The 23,827-nt window shown below is 52.8% G+C and overlaps 1 protein-coding gene across 1 annotated transcript in view; it reads left to right on the forward strand.

Moving 5' to 3' along the window:
* Nucleotides 1–23,827, forward strand: part of IPO4 (importin 4) — a 3,494,625-nt gene that overhangs the window by 2,468,673 nt on the left and 1,002,125 nt on the right. The window contains exon 20 of the mRNA XM_085624107.1: nucleotides 22,512–22,589. Within this exon, the coding sequence (XP_085480233.1) occupies nucleotides 22,512–22,589 (78 nt within the window). The remainder of the gene's footprint in view (nucleotides 1–22,511; nucleotides 22,590–23,827) is intronic.

A 23,827-nucleotide genomic window follows, 5' to 3' on the forward strand; every position in this document is an offset into this window, starting at 1 on the left:
TACATAGGCGCCACCGAGGCGTGCAGATGTCAGTTTTTTTCTTTCCACGCCGACCTGGGAAGAGCTACTCCTCTGCCACTTTTTGGCAGGTTTTTCTTGACTTTTGTCGACATTTTTGATGACTTCGTGTGTGAGGGATGTCTGGTACGAAGACAGGTTTTAAACCGTGCAGGACTTGTTCCTGCATGATGTCGATCACCTATCCCCACCTTGTATATGTGTGGTGTCTTGAATGCGACCACTGTTCAAAGTCGTGTTCAGACTGCCTGGCGATGGCTCCGAAGACCTTGCGGGAGCGTGCGATGAAGTTACTCGCAACCCGGCAGTCAACACTGTCTAGCGAGATTCCTAGGAGGTCACGGTCCCGTTCGAGGAAGAGATCATGGCAGGATCGCTCACGGAGCCCTAAGTTCTTTTCCTCCCATTCGAGGTCTTCAGGACACTTGGGGAAGAGGCACAAGAAGAAGAAGAAGTCCAAGCAGACTTTGACTTCACCTCAACTGGCTTCCGTCATCGAAAGAGGTAAGGAACGCCGATGCTCTAGCCACGGTTCTGCGGAGCCAGAGTCAACTTTGCGCCTCGCTCCATTTCCGGGAGCCGGAGCGACTCCCGCTCAAATTAAAGATTTTTACAAAGCCATGCGCCGCATATTTGAGCGGAACGACCCTGTTGGTGAGCCCTCAGGCCCTGCCGGGTCGGATGGGGCCCCATCGGGTTCGACGCCATCGGCTTGGCCACGGCCCCAGGAATCCGATTCCAGATCCGGTACGATGCCGGTTGTGCCAACGCGACCATCCCCAGTGTCGAACCCGAAGTCTGTGCCTGCGAAGTCGCCGGCGGCTGTCAGTGGCGCAAGCCCCATCCTCATCGCCGACGACGACAGCCAGAACGGCGTCGAGCGACGCCGAATCTGACGTCGAAAGAACCCGGGGGTTCTATGTTGTCACCTGAGCACTTTTTAGATGTACTAGACTCAGGAGAGGAATGGAAGTAGTCTGGAGACCCTCTTGAAAACCAGGATTTCTCTGAGGAGACAATGGACTGATATGGGGTACCAGGGGTCTGGATACTTCCCCAGACACTGGCATGCTCTCTCAGCCTACAGTGGCTATGGAGGAGGGTGCGTCATGGTGGCTAAGAGGGCAGCTGAGGTCCTTGGACTGGAGCTGCCCTCAGTGCAGGTCAGGAATAGTCTCCTGACTGAAGTGCTTCAACCTGGGGCTTCCACCTCTGAACCCCTTTCGCCCTTTAATGAGGCACTTACCAACATCCTTCTAAGGACATGGTCCAAGCCTAGCATAGGGGCTCCTGTGAACAGGACGATTGCACGCCGCCATCGCCCAGAACTGGGCGACCGAAAGTTCCTCAGTCAACACCCCACCCCAGAAAACCTGGTGGTGCAGGCCTCTACTTCCCAGGGCGCATTCCATTCCGCCCCTCCGGATAGGGAATCCAAGAGACTGGACTTATTTGGGAAGAAGATGTTTTCTTCCTCAAGTATGGCATTGCGGTTGGTGAATACTGCATGCTTATTGGGCCGTTTCTCCCACTCTCTTTGGGAGATGGTTGCGCAGGTGCTGCCACAAGTCCCGGGAGGCCTAGGCTGTGCTCTCCCAAGCTGTCAAGGACGGGAGAGATGCAGCCAAATTTGCCATACGGTATGGTTTGGATACGACCGATTCGCTGGGCAGATCTATTTCCACGACAGTGGCCTTGAGGCGCCACGCCTGGCTTCGCTTGGAGCAGGTCTGGACACAGTGCAGTTTCCAGCTTATCCTCCCGAGCAGTGAGCCCAAGATATTCAGGTTATGATTCCGATATTTCAACTTCTATCCTGGAATTTGGTGAGGTTGACTCTGAGGCTGTTGGCCCTCATGGCCTACTGCATCCTGTTGGTAAGACACGCAAGATGGCGTATGCAGGCTCTGCAGTGGGACTTGAAGTTCCAATGGGCACAGCATCAGGGAAATCTCACTGATGTGGTTCAGATGTTGGAAGGAACTGCGAAGCATCTGCTGTGGTGGTTTACGAACCGAGATTGGGTCAAAGGCAGATGTAGGAAGGTGGATATCTGACTATGGTTACCCCCAACTTTTTGCCTAGTGTCTAGCTGGTTTTTCGACTTAGTTGGCCTGAGATCCTGCCATTCAGGGTCTCAGGCTGTCTGCTCTCTCTGTAAAATGGACTCCATGTACCCTAGGTACATACACAATTGGTAAGGATCACCTTATTGGACCCTGTACAGTGTACCCTAGGTACCCAGGGCATAGGTGTACCCTAGGCCTCCCTGGAGGATAGGTTATTGACAGACTTCATGGACAAGAAGGCCACTTCTCTCACTTACCGCAAATTCATTAACAATCTTCCAGATCCTATGACACCCCTGCGTGTAAAATGGTCTAACAAACTGGGGAAATTAAACGACACAGACTGGCAGGAGGCGCCCTCGTCCCCACGCGAAGTAGCGATATCCTCCAGACTAAGACTGGTGCAACTGAAGATACTACATCACATGTACTATACCAGAGTGACATTACATAGAATAGGGGGAGCCGAAAATTCGCTTTGTCTGAGGAACTGCGGGGAGGAGGTTACGTTCTACCATACAATATGGCAGTACCCACAAATAGTGCCCCACTGGGCAGCGGTTAGGCAAACTGTTTATCAAACGGGTGGAGTTTCAGTCCTGCCAGAGCCCAAAATATGTCTTCTAAATATTTGGGAACCCACTGATCTTAATCACGCATCACAGGATTGGGCGACGCTTGGGAAGATGTTCGCAAATGTAGTATAGCCAAATTATGGGAGTCACAGTCCTCTCCGGCACTCCATGACTGGTGCAGGGACATGGATGGGGCTATGGTGGCAGAGAAGGCGACATATGTAAACCGAGGGTGCCCCAAAAAGTGGGAGAGAATCTAAGGAGCTCGGACTAAATATAGAGGGGACATTTGTACTCCGCCTCTGACCGCGTCTGATATGGCTTCTGAGTGAAGGAGATGGGTTGGAAAGGATGGCTTGTAACTTTCTGCCAAGCTTACTGTACTGACTTTATTGTTGTTATGCTTATGGCAGTGTAGGATGAGACGTGACAATGTTTGCCATGCATCAATCTGTAACCACTTTTTATTTTGCCCTGTTATTAATAAACAGAATAAAAAACTAAATTTAAAAACTGATTGCGCAGCCGCTTCAAGGACACCGCACTCGGTTTCTCTGTTCTTTTATTTAAAAACTGAGCACGGCGTACTTGGAGCGGGCACCACACTCAGTGTTAAAGTTTTAAAAAAATAAAATGAAACCCAGCGCGGTGTTACTAAAGCGGCGCCGTGCTCCGTTTTAAAGTTTGAAAAAAAACAACAAACAGAGCGCGGTGTCTCTGAAGCGGTAACAGCGCTCACTATGAAAGTTTAAAAAAAACAATAAACAAACAGAGCGCAGTGTCCCTGAAGCGAGTACCGCGCTCACTGTGAAAGTACATTAATTATATTAAACATATCGCGGTGTCCCAGAAGTGGATGCCACACTCAACATGAAAGGTAAATAAAATTACAATTTAAAACGATCCTGGTGTCCCTAATGCGGGCCTCCGCTCATTATGGAAATACCAAAAAAAGCAGGTGCCATTGTCCCTATCAGTGCCAATAATAACAAAAATAGTGCTAACCCCCTAGATAAAGCAGGCCGTGTAACGAGCCAAGTAAAAGGTTCTGTTATGGGCGGCATCAAATGGAGACATGGTGGTACCAAGGCAGGACTAACAAGCCCATTTACGAATAAGAAGCCACCATTTAAGAAGGACAATGACACAAACCCAATGACAAATGTGCGCAGAGTGGGCGGGGCTACGAGTGCATACTCTAATACAGCATACCTCGCAGGGCGAGCAGCGCTAGGCTCGACCTAAAGAAACGGAGCCAAAACATGGGGGTGAACCAGTAAAAAAAAAAAAGAAAAAAACGTATTTCTCTATATCTGTCCAACACTGGAGACCCAAGGTCCCTGATCCCCAAATCAACCAGTTAGCCTCTTCTACTTTGTAATGATGCTACAGATGTGATATGTCTTCCACCCTATAAGGTCTTGCAAGATCTGGATAGAGTTAGAGTGGCAGCCACAGTACTGGACATATTGAAACTTAATGGTTTATATGTGCCATCTGTTGTACGGGATGAAAAGAAGAATGGAGAGGACCAGAATGCCAAGAAGTCTGAGTCATCCTTACCCAGCTCAAATCGCCAGGATCGTATCATGTATGTGACGGACAAGCTTCACTGGAAAGAAAGGCCTTCAACACTACAGTGTCCAGGATAGACCTTACGAAGAAATTCCCATGCTCATATGGGACTTAGGCTTATTGATGGATAACCAGAAGGAAATCAGGAACCCAGCCTCAGTTCTTTCACATGAGAATGTAGCACAAACAGCACCCCTCTATGATTCCGTCATCTTAATGGTGCCTTCACCCAGCAGTAGCTTGACATCTTGAAAGAAAAAAGACTCTTGGTTGTAGGAGAGTAGGGTCTGCTTTCTATGTTCACCCCCACTTTTTGCTTTTGCTTCACTGGTTTTCGACTTAGATGTGGCTGTGGGCCTGCCAATCAGACCCACAGCCCAGCTGTTCTCTCTCTAAATTTACACTATGTACTTTAGGTGCATAACCCAATTGGTTAGGATCACCTTATTGGCCCCTGTACAGTGTACCTTAGGTACCCAGGGCATAGGTGTACCCTAGGCCTACCAGGGGCTGCAGCATGTATTATGCCACCCCTGGCCTGGCCTTCCATTATGACACAACTAGCTGATCACTCAGCTGGGGCAAGGTCGTGTAATCACTCCTTGCGTAGGTGTGGTATTCCTATACCTACCTTATATATAGACACATGTGTACCTATCAGCCACTCCTATGGCAGGCCTTAACAATCCTGGAAACAGAGTGCTTGGTAACATGTGAGATGGTGCTCTAGCATGAGCTGAGCCTGTCTGCAGCTTTCGGAACCATGTCCTTATAGCTGTTCTATGATATAGCCTACTATATACTCTTAAAGTGCCTTATAATCTTAAACAGTTATGGTAACTATGGTTTGGCTTTATCAAAACATGTCGTGTAAGGTGTCTAACACTTTCGAATAATACCCCCATACCATTTCTGGCAATGAGGATATTATTCCTCCCTTCTAGAGGGAGAAGACATGTTGAAACCTACTTACCCGGTTAAAGTTAACCAGAGCCCCAGCATCACAAAATGGATGCTGCTGCCACAGACACAAGACTGACCTCCTGCTGCTGGGAGTCCTTCCAGCGAGGGAGGCTTGGACAATAGGTTTCCTGCCTTGGGAGGTGCGAGCACCACCCTAGACAGGATTGAGTGTATTGGGGCAGGGAGGGTTGAAAGAAACTATACACTGCCTGGGGCACACAAGGTGTCCCATGCATAGTCCAGTTCAAACCGGCGCTGGGGCACTCCAGCCCCAGCTCTGGCGCTAAACTGGACAAAGGAAAGGGGGTGTAGCCACTCCCCTTCCTGGTCCCACCCATAGGAGGGACCTTGCAGGTAGCCCAGCCCACTAGCCCAGTATATTAGTAGGTAGCTGAGCCCTGCAGAGATTAGATTAACCTGAATCTGCAACTTGTACAGAAAGTCTGGACCTTCGACATTCGACCTCAGGAAGAAGACTGAAGCAATCTCCCTTGTGGCCAAGGAGTGACCACCCTGGGCAACCAGGCACCATCCAGCGACCGCTGCTTGCTTTGCGACTGATCCCACGAGGGACGACTGCAGAGACTGACCAGCGCCGAGACTTCCAGACACCTCTGACCCAGATCCTCATCTACAGCAAAGCTGAGACCCGTGGAGGCGACGAGGGACGTGGGACCGGCGACTTGGGAAAAGTGGCTAGTACCTGACTAGCGCGACTTCCGAGGTCCCTAGAGGCTGTGCTTGGGGAATTGAGAAGCCCCCATCCCGAGCACCATCTGCAAAGAAGACCAGCTCCCCACACTTCACGTGTTCTGCGTGGGGCCCTTCTTCACCTGAGTTGCTCGACGTGTTGTCCGGTTGCTGGCCCGTTGGCTAGTGACCTCTGCGACGACGAACCTTTGTTTTTCATCTTGCTGGTCCGGCTCCTCCAGACTGGCACCCGCTCCTCTGTGAAAGAGAAGCACCCCAGACCTTCCTGGTCTGCACCAGAAGCAAGTCCTCCATCCTGCGTGGGTTCCGCTTGCCAAGGCTTGTTGGGTCCTGACTCGACTTCGACGCCGCCGACAGCAAGAGCCTTTGTGGGACAGCTCACCTCCTGGTCCTGGTCATCCTCGACGCCTCCTGGTACCCGTGGCTGCTGCGACAAGCTTCACCTCTTCACCTGCATCTTCACGACATCGCCTGGTTCCTTCCTGGTTCCTGGCTGGTGACCTAGACTCTGTCCCTTCTGCTTGCAGATATCCTTCCTTCTTGATTCCATCCTTGGGATCCACCGGACACTCTTCACTGACTGCCTGTCAGCACCTTTCCTTCAGGCATCCATAGGAGTCAACGACGAAACCCGACGCAAGTTCACACCTATGCACCCGCAGCCCGTGGGCTAGGTAACTTGAGTACTTCGGTGCTCACAAGGGTATTGACTATCCAAGGGTCTAGTTTCCGAGTCTCGACTTCCTAGCTATACCAGAAGTGTCCTAAAACTGTTAATTTCTTACAACTTCCATTTCTATCGACTTTTACACATTACGTGTGAGTGTTTCCACTCTGCACCTGAATCCCATGGGCCTCCCACTTCCTAACCTTTGGTAGTATAGTGTAGCCCCAGCGATTCCCTAGGCCTATCCTGTGTTCGTGACAGTGGTTCTTATACCACTTACTTAGTATGTGGTTTGCGTGGCCCCTAGGGCCTAACTGTTTTACTTACCTGTGTGACTTAATGTATGCTTAATTAAGACTGTGTTGTACTTACCTCGAATCTCATAAAGAGTGCTGAGGGTTTGACTAGAATAAATACATTCTATTTTTATATATATCTGTTGTGGTGTCCTTTCATTTGGTATTCAAGGGATTACATATGGTATAACAGCTGGCTTCACATGCCATTCAGAGTTTAACCTAAGACTGCTCTTGTCCATGCTACCACTAGGATAGCTGATCTATAAGGTTGACTTTACAACCAATCACCATAAGGGTTGTTTGGACTGATACAAGGTGTACACTAGAATTAGTGACATCATATATCAGGCCAACTTCTCACATTGGTCTTCCAAAATTCTCTGTGGCATTCCATGGAAGATGTAACATGTGAATGGACACCATAATAAAATCTGAATCAACTTGAAATAAGGCATTTCTCTTCCAGAGGATCCTCACCAATAGTCATAAGCACTGAATATTCCCGCCCATGCGTGGGGACCCCGGAAAATATATAAAACATATATATATATATTTTTTTTCCCAAAACCGTGTCTGGATCCAAAACATGCGTTATCATTTTATTTGGATCGCACAGAACAATTCCCGGTGGGCGATCAACTCTTTGACTATGTGGGTGCCAAAAAAGGTCGGGCCGTGCAAAAACAGACCATCTCATCGGTTGTCCTTTTCATTAAGATCTGTTGCTCCTTGGTGAAAATGGAGCCTCCGTTAGGATTGTGTGCCCATTCCACCAGGGCGACGGCGGCCACTACTGCTTTGGGACGTGGAGTCCCCCTCGATGATCTCTGTCAGGCAGCCACATGGGCATCTCTGCACACGTTCACTAATCATTACTGCCTGGATAGTCCAGTCCGGAGAGACTGCTTCTTTGGCCGTTCAGTTCTCCAGCACTTCCTGGTGTGAAATTAGTTTGCAGGCCCACCTCCGGGGTTGGTATTGCTGGGGTATCTATTCTAAGGTAAGGAATCTATAACTAATAGTCTCTTTCAGATGAACAAGTTACTGCCCTTTGGTAACGATATATCTGTGAGAGAAATAGATTAGTTATGGATTCCGCAAATCCCCACCCACCCTCCCTGTTCTGCGAACAGACTTCTAGAGTAAGGGACTCCCTTTCAGGGCCCTAGTTTTGTGCACCAGTGGTCAGTGTATTGCATGGCTCTGCGCTTCTGGCGTGGAATGTCATGCAAAAAAACTGAGGTCAGCGCACAGGGGCAGCGTTTAAGTAGATACTGTGATGTCATCCCGGCAATCACGACGACGAATGCGGAGTCGACAAACGCAACCTACTGACGCGCAGGGGTACTGCTTAGAAATAATTCTCCTGATCCAGTCTTACGCCTGGGGGTAATTCTAAGGTAAGGAATCTATAACTAATTTATATCTCCTACAGATATATTTTTAGAGAAGGTAAGTAACTTGTTCTTCAGGGCCCTAGCTTTGCACACGACTATGTCAGTTACTTTGTGGCTTTGCGGTTCTAGCGTGAAATAAATGAAAATCTGAAAGAAACACGTTAGTTAGATTCCTCACCTTAGAATATCCCCAGGCGTCAGACTGGATCCGGAAGATTTTTCGTCAGCAATACCCCTTGCGCGTCGCTAGGTGTCGTCTGCGGCTCCGCGTCCGTCGTCGGCGTCGTGCGCCGGAATGACGTCGTCGGAGTACTTAGACGCCGCCCTCGCGCGCTGACGTCAGTTCTTCTTTTTTCCGCGCCAGTAAGCGCAGATCCGGGAGAGCTACCCCTTTAGTCAATTTTTGACTAACTTTTTTGATCCTTTTTGATCTTGTCTCGACTCCGGTGCCGGTAGGATGCCTGGTTTTAAAGCCTGTGCTGACTGTAGCCGCTTGATGTTGGTTACGGACCATCACCGCCGGTGCCTTTACTGCTTGGGCCTCGACCACGACGCGGAGTCGTGCTCGGACTGCAAGGCCCTGACCTCGAAGGCTAGACGGGAGCGGTCCCGTAAGCTTCTCGAGATTCGCCACTCGGCTCCGCGCGCCTCTCGATCCCGGTCCAGGAGGAGGTTCAAGGATCGGTCGCGGAGCCGCAGCCGACGTCACCATCGGTCGTCGGGATCCAAGTCTTCGGGTAAGTCGAAGCATTCCAAGAAGTCCAAGAGGCGACACCGCTCTTCGGACTCCCCTCGCCGGTCGCGCAACTCGGCCGAGAGTCAGGGTGGTTCTACCCCCGCGGCTCCGGCGGAGCCGCAGGCGCCATTCACGTCCCCATACCCTCCGGTCCCTGGGACTAACGTGACGCCGGCGGAAGTCAGTGCCTTCCTCTCGGCCATGAGGAACCTGGCTCCGCCGTCGACGCCCGCTGGTGCGCCTTCGGGCCCCGCGGACCCGACTGGGCTGCCTTGCCTGCCGGTGGCTCCGGCCCCGGCGCCGTTGACGGCTCCGGCATCGACGCCGCAAGCGCCCGAGGGACCCGTTCCCGAGTCCCCGCCGACGCCGGTCGACCTCGTCACGCCTCCTATCGCCCGGCTCCGTTACTTCCTCCTGTATACCAGGAATCGGATGATGGGGACAACTGGGAGGGATCCGAGGATCCTATGGCCGTTCAGGCTCAACTGTCACAGGACTGGGCAGATGAACTGGGGGAGGCCAGTGGCCTGGATACCTCCCCAGACACTGGATTTGTCTCTCCTCCGACTGTGGCTTCGGAGGAGGGCGCTGCTTTCTCTGTGGTGCTGCGCAAGGCGGCCGCAGCCCTTGGGCTCGAGCTGCCTGCCGTGGCTGTGAGGACTAACGTCCTTACTGAGGTGCTTCAGTCTGCAGCAAGCTCCACTGAGCCTCTGCTGCAATTCAATGAGGCCCTCATTGACGTTCTGCAGGGCACCTGGTCCAAGCCCTCCACAGTTCCTCCTGTGGACAGGAACGTCGCCAGGCGCCACCGCCCTGCTCCGGGCGACCCCAGTTTTCTGTCCCAACACCCTACCCCTGAGAGCCTGGTTATCCAGGCCTCTACCTCCCAATCCTCTTTCCCGACTGCCCCGCCGGACCGGGATTCCAAGAGACTGGAACAGTTCGGCAAGAAGCTGTTCTCCTCCCTTAGTTTGGGCCTGCGGTCTTTGAACACCGCTTGTCTCTTGGACCGTTATTCCCACTCTCTGTGGGATGCGGTGGAGGACGCGCTGCCCCTGTGTCCGGAGGAGGTCCGGACACGACTTACCCAGGCTCTGGCCGATGGGAGGGATGCAGCGCGACATGCTATCCGATGTGGGCTTGACACCACGGACTCGCTGGGTAGGGCCATTTCTACCACAGTGGCGCTTAGACGTCACGCCCGGCTACGGTCCACGTCATTTTCGGGCGATGTCCAGAGCACTCTCATGGACATGCCCTTTGATGGCACTCGCCTTTTTGGCGAGAAAGCGGACAGTGCGCTGAATCGCTTTAAGGACTCCCGGGCTACGGCCAAGTCCTTGGGCCTCTCGGCCCGCGGTCGCAAACTTCCGCCTTTCGCCCCTTTCGTGGCCAAGGAAGGGGTGCCTCCTCACGTGCGCCTAGCCACCAGCCGCAGAACCAACCTGCGCGCGGTCGCGGACGTGGTTTCCGCCGAGGCGGTTCTGGAGGACGACGAGGTCAGCCCACATCCACCCCGGCAGCATCCGCCTCAAAGCCTTCCTAGTCCGAGCTTTCAGGCCCATTCCACGCCAGTGGGCGGCAGAGTTCGCCATCACCTGCTCCACTGGCGGTCCATCACATCGGACAGGTGGGTGCTGCAAATCGTCCGAAGGGGCTACTCCCTCCCCTTCGAGACGACCCCTCCAGCCATGCCACCGCAGCACCACCGTATCTCGGGGGATCATTTGAATCTTCTCCACGAGGAAGTTTCGGCCCTCTTGGCCAAGGGGGCCGTCGAGCGCGTTCCGAGCCCAGAAGTAGGTCGTGGTTGTTATTCCCACTACTTTCTGGTTCCCAAGACGGGCAAAGGGGGCCTCCGCCCTATCTTGGATGTCGTACTTTAATATTCGGGACCGCGTAGGGGACAGGGCTCTACCCCTGTCTATCTTGGTATTAACAAACCGCAAATGGTAAATGCGGCATGTACGAGTGCTTTATATATCGTTTTAGCTATGAATGCACTGTGTACACGTTATTCTGCTTCACTACGCGGGTTCCATTTTGGAAGCAGTGGCCATCTTGTCATTGCCCTCACATAGGCTATAATGGAGTTAATACGGGCCTCACAGTACATGGGCTTTCCCTCTGACTTCTCTGTGACCTGGGCAGCTGGCTCTGCTGCCCCAGGTCAAACCGGTCTCACGAGCTCCCCTTCCTCCTTCCACCTGTGATTAGCATCAGGGCTTGACCCGTCATAAAACCCTTTCATTCTATACAATCCCCCGGCTAATCTCTTCCACACCTGCTTGTTCCTGCTTTATGACCTGTTTCCCAAAACAGGAGATGCTCATGTTTATTGGGGGGTCTGTTTACATCTGATGTGGGATCTGAACCTTACTGTGTAAATCATTGTGGGCTGGCCGAACTGGAATGTGGGATGGTCATCATGACTCTGCCTTTTCTTTGTAATGTACACTCATATATGGCCGTATCATAAAACCTAGGAATGTATGCTTGAGGCCAGAAAAGGCCTATTTAAAGTGAAGTCCGTTTCCATGATTTTCAGCAGTCTCCTGAGAACATACACGCTGTTGTACTTCTAGGATACCTGTCATTGGTCTGCAGCCAATAAAACGAATCTTTGACTTCACCTAGAAGACTCTGTGTTTCTGTAGGTCCGGAACAGGGTGAAACCCAGAAGTCATAGGGTGTGTGCCCCTGCACCGCTGGGTCTAAAATACCCAGTACTTCATGGACCTCCGGAATGTCAATGCCTTCCTCCGGAAGGAAAGGTTCAAGATGTTAACTTTGGCTCAGGTTCTAGCTGCCCTAGACCCCGGAGACTGGATGGTAGCGTTGGACTTGCAGGACGCATATTTCCACATCCCCGTCCTGCCGGCCCACCGGCGTTACCTGTGGTTCACGGTGGGCCAAGAGCACTTTCAGTTTACCGTGCTCCCCTTCGGCCTCACCAGTGCCCCTCGGGTGTTCAAGAAAGTGATGGCGGTGGTCGCAGCTCATCTGCGCAGATCAGGGGTTCCAGTCTTCCCCTATCTCGACGACTGGTTGTTGAAGGCGGGCTCGACCCAGACAGTCGTCTCCCACCTCCAGACTACGGCGGATCTCCTGCATTTGCTGGGATTTTCCATCAACGTGCCGAAGTCACACTTGAGTCCCTCTCAGAAGCTCCTCTTCATCGGAGCAGTTCTCGATTCGGCGCAGTTCCAGGTCTATCCACCGGAGCAGCGGGTCCGGGATATTCAGGCCCTGATTCCCATCTTTCGGCCTCTATCCTGGGTTTCGGTCAGGCTAGTGTTGCGGCTTCTGGGGCTGATGGCCTCCTGCATCCTACTAGTGCATCACGCCAGGCGGCGCATGCGGGCTCTGCAGTGGGACCTGAAGTAACCTGTCCGACCATGTCTTGATCTCGGAGGGCACTGCACAGCAGTTGCAGTGGTGGCTCACGGACCGCGATTGGGTCATGGGCAGAAGCCTCTCCCTTCCCCAACCGGAGCATGTCGTAGTGACGGATGCGTCCCTCCTGGGATGGGGTGGCCATATGGGAGAGGCGGAGATCAGAGGCTTCTGGTCTCCGGCGGAGTCTCGCCTCCACATCAACCTGTTGGAGTTGAGAGCGATCCGGCTTGCACTGAAAGCCTTCCTTCCCTCTGTCAGGGGAAGTGTCGTGCAGGTGTTCACGGACAACACCACCGCCATGTGGTATTGCAACAAACAGGGCGGGGTGGGGTCGTGGACCCTTTGTCAGGAGGCTCTACGCCTCTGGACGTGGCTGGAACACCAGGGCGTCACCCTAGTGGTTCAACATCTGGCGGGCTCTCTGAACGCCAGAGCAGACGAACTCAGCCGCCGGTGCATGATGGATCATGAATTGCGTCTGAACTCCGAAGTAGCGCAAGGTCTCTTTCAGCAGTGGGGAGAGCCTTGGTTAGATCTATTCGCCACCGAAGAGAACGCGCAATGTCAGCAGTTCTGCGCGTTGGAATTTCCAAGGCGGCACTCGCTCGGCGACGCTTTTCGTCACGAGTGGAGTTGCGGTCTGTTGTACGCCTTTCCGCCTATACCACTTCTGCCCAGAGTGCTGAAGAAGATCAGGCGCGACCGGGCCCAAGTCATCTTGGTGGCTCCGGACTGGGCACGAAGGTACTGGTATCCCGAGCTACTCAGTATGTTGACCGATCCTCCGATACGTCTGCCCCTTCGGGAGGATCTTCTGTCGCAGCAGCAGGGGACGGTCCTCCACCCGAACCTGTCCAGCCTCCACCTCCATGCGTGGAGATTGAGCGGCGGCAGTTGATGCCATTCGACTTGCCTCCTGAAGTCTGTGATATCATTGTGGCAGCCAGGCGTCCCTCCACAAAGACGGTATACGCCTGCCGGTGGAACAAATTTGTGGCATGGTGCACAGCAAAGGCTGTGGATCCCCTTTCCGCCCCTCTTTCTGAGGTTCTACTATTTCTTCTTTCTTTGGCCCGGCAGGGCTCTGCCCTGGGCACCCTGAAAGGGTATCTTGTTGCCATCTCTGCCTTCTTGCGGCTTCCTGATCAGCCTTCTCTTTTCAAGTCCCCTGTAGTTACACGCTTTCTAAAAGGCATTACTCACACGTTCCCTCCTGTCCCTTTTGTAATGCATCAGTGGGACTTGAATCTTGTTCTCACATTTCTGATGTGTGCTCCCTTTGAGCCTCTTCATAATTGTCCTCTTCGTCTGCTGACGCTTAAGACTGCTTTTCTGGTAGCCATCACCTCGGCTAGACGGGTGAGTGAGCTCCAGGCTTTATCTTCAAAGCCTCCTTTTCTCTCTGTTCATCCGGACAAGGTTGTCCTTTGGCCTCGTCCCTCCTTTCTTCCGAAAGTGGTGACTCCATTTCATCTTGGGCAGTCTGTCACCTTGCCCACCTTCTTTCCGCCTCCGCATCCTTCCAAAGAGGAAGAAAGGCTCCACCGTCTGCACCCAAAACGTGCGCTCTCCTTTTATTTGGACCGCACAAAGCAGTTCCGGGTGGACGACCAACTTTTCGTTGGATACGTGGGCGCTAAGAAGCGGAAAGCTGTGCACAAACGGACCATCTCTCGGTGGGTCGTTTTGTGCATCAAAATTTGTTACTCCTTGGCAAAAAAGGACCCTCCTGTTGGGCTGCGCGCCCATTCTACTCGGGCCACGGCGGCTACTACTGCTTTGGGACGGGGTGTCCCTTTGCAGGACATCTGTCAGGCGGCAACGTGGGCTTCGCTACACACGTTTGCCAGGCATTATTGTCTTGACAGCCAAGTCCGGGGGGATGGCTTCTTTGGCCGTTCTGTCCTCCAGGACTTTCTGGTTTGATCTTGGTTCGCAGACCCACCACCGGGGATGGTATTGATGGGGTATCTATTCTAAGGTGAGGAATCTAACTAACGTGTTTCTTTCAGATGAACAAGTTACTTACCTTCGGTAACGATGTATCTGTAAGAAACATTAGTTAGTTAGATTCCTCACCGACCCACCCATCCTCCCCGTTCTGCGAACTGACATCTAGGGTTAAGGTTATCCTTTTCAGGCCCCTAGATTTTATTTTTGGCACCAGTGTCGGTCTTTGCATGGCTCTGCGTTCCTGGCGCGGAAAGCTATGTACAAGAACTGACGTCAGCGCGCGAGGGCGGCATCTAAGTACTCCGACGACGTCATTCCGACGCCGACGACGGACGCGGAGCCGCAGACGACGCCTAGCAACGCGCAAGGGGTATTGCTGACGAAAAATCTTCCGGATCCAGTCTGACGCCTGGGGATATTCTAAGGTGAGGAATCTAACTAACTAATGTTTCTTACAGATACATCGTTACCGAAGGTAAGTAACTTGTTCATTAGTGACGTTCACTCGCCTGGGTGGTGTCTATATAGGCACCGCAATGTCATAATCAACGCCTTTGACGTCACATGAAGCCGAATTGTGCCCCCGACTACGCGCGCAAGGGGTATTGCTAAGCAAAAGGTTCCAGATACAGCGTGACGCCTGGGGAATTCAAAGGTAAGGAATCTGCAGCTAGATAGAGTCTCTACCGTATAATGGTTTACCGAAGGTAAGTAACTTGTTCGTTCGTCATTGCCTACACTCAGACACACAAGCTGATGCAAGGATGGGCCAGGAACACTTCAAAACCTATTCAATTGATTTAGCTTTTTACTCCTAGGAGCAGTCTTCATATATTCATAGACCTCTTCTGCTGCTTCACAGCTACTTTCTGTATCTTCAGTTAGCTTGCTACTCTATTAAAGTGTTGATAAATATCAGTGAAAATCCTATGATGCAGAAGACAAGGTTGCTTACTTGTATCTCTAGATCTACATCGGTGGAATGTTCACTGTAGGTCCTAAGCGACCCAGCTGGGTAGGGTGGGACATTGGAAACCTCTTATGAAACACAATTCCTGTTAAAAAGAAGTGTCTCTGTGAGGCCGCTTCCAATACAGTGCCTCATCAGTAAGGGAAGCTCCTGGAAACTTTGTAGTCCTATCCAGCTGTATTTGTTTACTTTATCTTACTTTATCTTATTAATTTTCTTACTTCATGACAACTAAGATGCTGAAAGGCAAACTTTAAATGTTCTTTTCAGTCTTTTTTTCAATCCTACAGATTATACTTGAATAATTTTATCTTTTCTAGTCCTCTAAAGAATGCTATTCGTCATATTGACTCTGGCACCATGTGTTTATAATCAAAATATAAAAAAGCAGTCTGACATGAGAATATTTTTCTGTATTTTGATATTCTTTTGAAGGCTGTAAATAGTTTGTAAGAAATGATGTGTTTTTCAAAATAATTAAGGCACACCCTCACCCACCAACATTGTTATTCATTTTGTTGCTGCACATCTAGACCACATGAATGGTGGAGAGCCTGTGATGAGGATGGGCTCGAGTGTTACAGGAGCTCTAGGGTGGATGTTTGTTTTGTTGATAGCTGGATACAATGACAAAGAGTACATTTCCCTCTACATAAACTGTTGAAATCTTATTGGTTATTATTAGGGCTCCCGGTTTTATGGTATTTATTTTTTTTCCATATTTATTTTGGGTTTTGTGGAAAAAGTAAGCTGAAATTAGTATATTTCTACATTTATTTAACCAATAAAGATGCACTCATCCTTGAACATCTGCCAGGTTTCAGTGCTGTGAACACCCGCAGAAGATAAATCAGTGCACTTATAGAAAAATATGCAAATTTCTGTATCAACTTTGTACATATCAACTGCTGTTAAAGCCTCTTTACTAAAATTATTTTCTTTTTTAACCCCCTTATCTATCAATCCACACATCTATTGGCCTGGCAGTCATGGCAGACAAAATTTAGGATTACTCAAAAAGCAACCCAATTTCCGTTTTTATCCATATTTAAACATAAATACAGAGAAGAAAATTAATGTTTTCGGTCTTTATTTATCTGTAAATATCAGTAAAAACGGAAATCAGGAAGCCTTAATTATTATGTTAAAAATGTCAAAGAAGATTTGGACGATGAAGAACTAGGACAGCAGGTAAGTCACTTTTTCATATCCTTACTGCGGTGAGCAGTATCTGAAAGAAACACGTTAGTTAGATTCCTCACCTTAGAATATCCCCAGGCGTCAGACTGGATCCGGAAGATTTTTCGTCAGCAATACCCCTTGCGCGTCGCTAGGCGTCGTCTGCGGCTCCGCGTCCGTCGTCGGCGTCGTGCGCCGGGATGACGTCGTCGGAGTACTTAGACGCCGCCCTCGCGCGCTGACGTCAGTTCTTCTTTTTTCCGCGCCAGTAAGCGCAGATCCGGGAGAGCTACCCCTTTTAGTCTTTTTTGACTAAATCTTTTTGATCATTTTTGATCCTTGTCTGTCGACATCTGGTGCCGGTAGGATGCCTGGGTTCAAGGCTTGTGAAGATTGTCATCGACTGATGTCGGTGACCGATCACCACCGCCGGTGCCTCTACTGCTTAGGCCTCGACCACGACGCGGAGTCGTGCAACGACTGTCAGGCCCTGACTTCGAAGGCTAGGCGGGAGCGGTCCCGCAAGCTTCTGGAGCTTCGCCACTCGGCTCCGCGTCGTGCGCGATCCCGGTCCAGGAGGAGGTCCAAGGATCGCTCGCGGAGCCCTAGCCGACGCCACCATCGCTCGTCGGGCTCCAAGTCGTCGGGTAAGTCTAAACACTCTAAGAAGTCGAAGCGGCGACATCGCTCTTCGGACTCCCCTCGCCGGTCGCGCGACTCGGCCGAGGGTCCAAGTGGTTCCACCCCCGCGGCTCCGGCGGAGCCGCAGGTGCCGCGTCCGCCCCCATACCTTCCGGTCCCTGGGGCTGACGCGGCGCCGGCGGAGATCAGTGCCTTCCTCTCGGCCATGAGGAGCCTGGCCCCGCCGTCGACGCCCGCTGGCGCGCCTTCGGGCCCCGCGGACTCGACTGGGCGACCTCGCGTGCCGGCGGCTCCGGCCCCGGCGCCGTCGACGACTCCGGTCTCGACGCCGCAGGTCCCCGCGGGGCCCTTGCCTGGGCCCCAGTCGACGCCGGTTGACCTTGTCACTCCTCCACCGGCGCCGACGCCTGAACCACCGACGCCGTCACCGGCGCCGCCGACGCCGACGCCTGTGACGCCGACGCCCCGGTTTAGCCCTCATCCGGACCCGACGCCGGCACGGCGTCCGCCGACGCCGCATCCGACGCCGCTTGAGACCTACCATCTCTACAGTCCGGTTCCGATCATTCCTCCTGTTTATCAGGAATCGGAAGAAGGGGGCGACTGGGAGGGGTTCGAGGACCCTCTGGCTGTTCAGTCACAGCTTTCTCAGGACTGGGCGGATGAACTGGGGGAGGCCAGCGGACTGGACACCTCGCCAGACGCTGGATTCACTTCTCCTCCGACCGTGGCTTCGGAGGAGGGTGCAGCATTTTCTGTGGTGCTGCGCAAGGCGGCTGAGGCCCTTGGGCTCGAGTTGCCTGCCGTGGCTGTGAGGACCAACATCCTCACTGAGGTGCTTCAAACCTCAGCAAGCTCCACTGAGCCTCTGCTGCCGTTCAACGAGGCCCTCACTGACGTTCTGCAGGGCACCTGGTCCAAGCCCTCCACAGTTCCTCCTGTGGATAGGAACGTTGCCAGGCGCCACCGCCCTGCTCCGGGCGACCCCAGTTTCCTGTCCCAACACCCCACCCCCGAGAGTCTGGTTATCCAGGCCTCTACTTCCCAGTCCTCCTTCCCGACCGCTCCGCCGGACCGGGATTCCAAGAGACTCGAGCAGTTTGGCAAGAAACTGTTCTCGTCCCTTAGTTTGGGCCTGCGGTCCTTAAATACCGCCTGTCTCTTGGACCGTTATTCCCATTCCCTGTGGGATACGGTGGAGGGCGTGCTGCCCCTGTGTCCGGAGGAGGTCCGGACGCGTCTTACCCAGGCTTTGGCCGATGGGAGGGATGCAGCACGGCACGCCATAAGATGTGGGCTTGACACCACGGACTCGCTAGGTCGGGCGATTTCCACCACGGTGGCGCTCCGCCGCCACGCCTGGATGCGGTCCACGTCATTTTCCGGGGATGTCCAGAACACCCTCATGGACATGCCCTTTGATGGCACTCGCCTGTTTGGTGAGAAGGCGGACGGTGCGCTGAACCGTTTTAAGGACTCCCGGGCTACGGTCAAGTCCTTGGGCCTCTCGGCTCCGCGGGCGCACACCTCCGCTTTTCGCCCCTTTCGTGGCCAAGGAAGGGGCGCCTCCTCACGTCCGCAAAGCCACCAGCCGCAGAACCAACCTGCGCGCGGTCGCGGACGTGGCTTCCGCCGTGGCGGAAATGGAGGACGACGTGGTCAGCCCACATCCACCCCGGCAGCATCCGCCTCAAAGCCTTCCTAGTCCGAGCTTTCAGGCCCATACCACGCCAGTGGGCGGCAGGGTTCGCCATCACCTGCTCCACTGGCGGTCCATAACATCGGACAGGTGGGTGCTGCAAATCGTCCGAAGGGGCTACTCCCTCCCCTTCGAGACGACCCCTCCAGCCATGCCACCACAGCACCACCGTATCTCGGGGGATCATTTGGATCTTCTCCGCGAGGAAGTTTCGGCTCTCTTGGCCAAGGGGGCCGTCGAGCGCGTTCCGGGTCCAGAAGTAGGTCGTGGTTGTTATTCCCACTACTTTCTGGTTCCCAAGAAGGGCAAGGGGGGCCTGCGCCCTATCTTGGACCTCCGGAACGTCAATGCCTTCCTCCGAAAGGAAAGGTTCAAGATGCTAACGTTGGCTCAGGTTTTAGCTGCCCTAGACCCTGGAGACTGGATGGTAGCGTTGGACTTGCAGGACGCATATTTCCATATCCCCGTCCTGCCGGCCCACCGGCGTTACCTGCGGTTCACGGTGGGCCAAGAGCACTTTCAGTTTACCGTGCTCCCCTTCGGCCTCACCAGTGCCCCTCGGGTGTTCACGAAAGTGATGGCGGTGGTCGCAGCTCATCTGCGCAGATCAGGGGTCCCTGTCTTCCCCTATCTCGACGACTGGTTGTTGAAGGCGGGCTCGCCCCAGGCAGTCGTCTCCCACCTCCAGACTACGGCGGATCTCCTGCATTTGCTGGGGTTTTCCATCAACGTGCCGAAGTCACACTTGAGTCCCTCTCAGAAGCTCCTCTTCATCGGAGCGGTTCTCGATTCGGCGCAGTTCCGGGTCCATCCTCCGGAACAGCGGGTCCGGGATATACAGGCCCTGATTCCCATCTTTCGGCCTCTATCCCGGGTTTCGGTCAGGCTAGTGTTGCGGCTTCTGGGGCTGATGGCCTCCTGCATCCTACTAGTGCATCACGCCAGGCGGCGCATGCGGGCTCTGCAGTGGGACCTGAAGTTTCAGTGGGCCCAGCATCACGGCAACCTGTCCGACCATGTCTTGATCTCGGAGGGTACTGCACAGCAGTTGCAGTGGTGGCTCACGGACCGCGAGTGGGTCAAGGGCAAGAGCCTCTCCCTTCCCCAACCGGAGCATGTCGTAGTGACGGATGCGTCCCTCCTGGGATGGGGTGGCCATATGGGAGAGGCGGAGATCAGAGGCCTCTGGTCTCCGGCGGAGTCTCGTCTCCACATCAACCTGTTGGAGTTGAGAGCGATCCGGCTTGCACTGAAAGCCTTCCTTCCCTCTGTCAGGGGAAGTGTCGTGCAGGTGTTCACGGACAACACCACCGCCATGTGGTACTGCAACAAACAGGGCGGGGTGGGGTCGTGGACCCTTTGTCAGGAGGCTCTGCGCCTCTGGACATGGCTGGAACACCAGGGCGTCACCCTGGTGGTTCAACATCTGGCGGGCTCTCTGAACGCCAGAGCAGACGAACTCAGCCGCCGGTGCATGATGGATCACGAATGGCGTCTGAACTCCGAAGTAGCGCAAGGTCTCTTTCAGCAGTGGGGAGAGCCTTGGTTAGATCTATTCGCCACCGAAGAGAACGCGCAATGTCAGCAGTTCTGCGCGTTGGAATTTCCAAGGCGGCACTCGCTCGGCGACGCTTTTCGTCACGAGTGGAGTTGCGGTCTGTTGTACGCCTTTCCGCCTATACCACTTCTGCCCAGAGTGCTGAAGAAGATCCGGCGCGACCGGGCCCAAGTCATCTTGGTGGCTCCGGATTGGGCACGAAGATACTGGTATCCCGAGCTACTCAGTCTGTTGACCGATCCCCCGATACGTCTGCCCCTTCGGGAGGATCTTCTGTCGCAGCAGCAGGGGACGGTCCTCCACCCGAACCTGTCCAGCCTCCACCTCCATGCGTGGAGATTGAGCGGCGGCAGTTGATGCCATTTGACTTGCCTCCTGAAGTCTGTGATATCATTCTGGCAGCCAGGCGTCCCTCCACAAAGTCGGTATACGCCTGCCGGTGGAACAAATTTGTGGCATGGTGCACAGCAAAGGCTGTGGATCCCCTTTCCGCCCCTCTTTCTGAGGTTCTCCTCTTTCTTCTTTCTCTGGCCCGGCAGGGCTCTGCCCTGGGCACCCTGAAAGGTTATCTTGCTGCCATCTCCGCCTTCTTGCGGCTTCCTGATCAGCCTTCTCTTTTCAAGTCCCCTGTGGTTACACGCTTTCTCAAAGGCGTTACACACACGTTCCCTCCTGTCCCTTTTGTAATGCCTCAGTGGGACTTGAATCTGGTTTTGACATTCCTGATGTGCGCTCCCTTCGAGCCTCTTCACAATTGCCCTCTTCGTCTTCTAACTCTAAAGACTGCTTTTCTGGTAGCCATCACCTCGGCTAGACGGGTGAGTGAGCTCCAGGCTTTATCTTCAAAGCCTCCTTTTCTATCTGTTCATCCAGACAAGGTTGTCCTTCGGCCTCGTCCCTCCTTTCTTCCTAAAGTGGTGACCCCATTTCACCTTGGGCAGTCTGTCACCTTGCCCGCCTTCTTTCCGCCTCCGCATCCTTCCAAAGAGGAAGAGAGGCTCCACCGTCTGGACCCAAAACGTGCGCTCTCCTTTTATCTGGACCGCACCAAACAGTTCCGGGTGGACGACCAGCTTTTTGTTGGGTACGTGGGCGCTAAGAAGGGGAAAGCTGTGCACAAACGAACCATCTCTCGGTGGGTCGTTTTGTGTATAAAAATCTGCTATTCCTTGGCTAAAAAGGACCCTCCTGTTGGGCTGCGCGCCCATTCTACTCGGGCCACAGCGGCTACTACTGCTTTGGGACGGGGTGTCCCTTTGCAGGACATCTGTCAGGCGGCAACGTGGGCTTCGCTACACACGTTTGCCAGGCATTATTGCCTTGACAGCCAAGTCCGGAGGGATGGCTTCTTTGGCCGTTCTGTCCTCCAGGACTTTCTGGTGTGATCTTGGTTCGCAGACCCACCACCGGGGATGGTATTGCTTGGGTATCTATTCTAAGGTGAGGAATCTAACTAACGTGTTTCTTTCAGATGAACAAGTTACTAACCTTCGGTAACGATGTATCTGTAAGAAACATTAGTTAGTTAGATTCCTCACCGACCCACCCATCCTCCCCGTTCTGCGAACTGACATCTAGGGTTAAGGTTGTCCTTTCAGGCCCCTAGATTTTATTTTTGGCACCAGTGTCGGTCTTTGCATGGCTCTGCGTTCCTGGCGCGGAAGGCTATGTACAAGAACTGACGTCAGCGCGCGAGGGCGGCGTCTAAGTACTCCGACGACGTCATCCCGGCGCACGACGCCGACGACGGACGCGGAGCCGCAGACGACGCCTAGCGACGCGCAAGGGGTATTGCTGACGAAAAATCTTCCGGATCCAGTCTGACGCCTGGGGATATTCTAAGGTGAGGAATCTAACTAACTAATGTTTCTTACAGATACATCGTTACCGAAGGTTAGTAACTTGTTCTTTCGTATCCATTAGCATTTGTCAGTGTTGATATTGTTTTAAATCTTATATTAAATTTATATTACAAGTTCTATTTGATCCTCTCATTAGTTGTAGATAAGCACCAAGAACAGGTTTTACATTTTCATATAGACAACAAAGGAGGAACATCCTCTGTCTCCCTTCTAATTTTGTCTTACTTGTATTTTTGCAGGTACAGTGTGGAGAATGCTTATATCGATGAGAAAGAGGATGCCTGTATGGCCCTTGGAGAGATTGCCTTACATGCCAGGTAAGAGGAGGATTAGGCTCCCATTCTAACGGATGCTATTATAGCTCCTGCATTCAAACTGTCCTAAGATAATCACTGTCCAAAGACAATCTTTCATGAGGGGATGATATATTGATGAGTAAACTGTTGGGGTGGTGGATGGGTGGTGAATGCAGGAATATCTGATTGTTGGGTGATCATATGACATCTAGGGCAGCTCTGCTTTTTAAAAAAGAGGAAGGGTGAATGTTTCTTTTTATTTTACGTGGTGGAGGAAGCAAGGTTTCTATTCTTGTTTCAGGATAGATCACCCGCTGTTCTCCTTCATTAAATCTCCAGTATTAATCTTAAGCACTAAATTGGCGTGCCCTCTCCCCAGCTCTCCATTCACAAATTATCTTGGTGCTCTTTATGTAATATATGTAATATTTTTGGTGCAATTCCTTAGAAACGTATCCACCAACCAAAGACTCCCCTCTATTGCCTCAAAGCTAATGATTTAGTGGCAATGGTGAACAGGATAATAAAAGAAGCCATACATCTGATAGAGACATCTAGCCGCAGATTCTTTAACTTAGAATATCCTCCTGGCACCAGTCTGGATCCGGAGCTTTTTTAGCAGTACCTTTGCGCGCCGGGGGAACGGCATCACGTGGCTCTGCCCAGACCTCATCCACGGATATGACGTCAGTGGAGCCATATAATTCCCTCCCGGTACGCTGATGTCAGTTTGCTTCTATTACGCGCCTGCGACGCGGATCCATGAGAAGCGATTCCTCTGGCCTGTTGTAGTTTTTAGTCCTTACTGATGCCTTTTCGCGTCCGGGAACAATGTACCGATGCCTTTGGGCTTCAAATCGTGTGAGTCCTGTACACGGCATATATCGGCAACAGAGCCGCTCGCGATCTGTATGTGGTGCTTGGGTGAGCACCACGACTCTGAGGAGTGCAATGACTGTCGGAAGTTGAAGCCGAAGTCCCTGCGGTTACGTCGGATGAAATAGTTGTATGCCCGGATGTCCCGTTCGGAGTCCTAGCGTCGGCGGTCTCTGTCTCGAGCTGGGGTTCCTGTCCAGGGCAGGTCTCGGAGTCATTCCTGAGGACGTCGCTCGCCTTCCTCAGGTAAGCACAAGAAAAAGTCACAGCGGCCGTCGGGCTCGCGTGGTCGTGACGGCGTTGCCTACTTCTCCCGGTCTTTACCAGAACAAACCTGCAAAAGTCGACCCCCGCCTACCCCCCATTTCCTGGCGTTGGGACGA

The sequence above is a fragment of the Triturus cristatus genome, chromosome 1_1, assembly GCF_964204655.1.
Source record: "Triturus cristatus chromosome 1_1, aTriCri1.1, whole genome shotgun sequence".
NCBI lineage: Eukaryota > Metazoa > Chordata > Amphibia > Caudata > Salamandridae > Triturus > Triturus cristatus.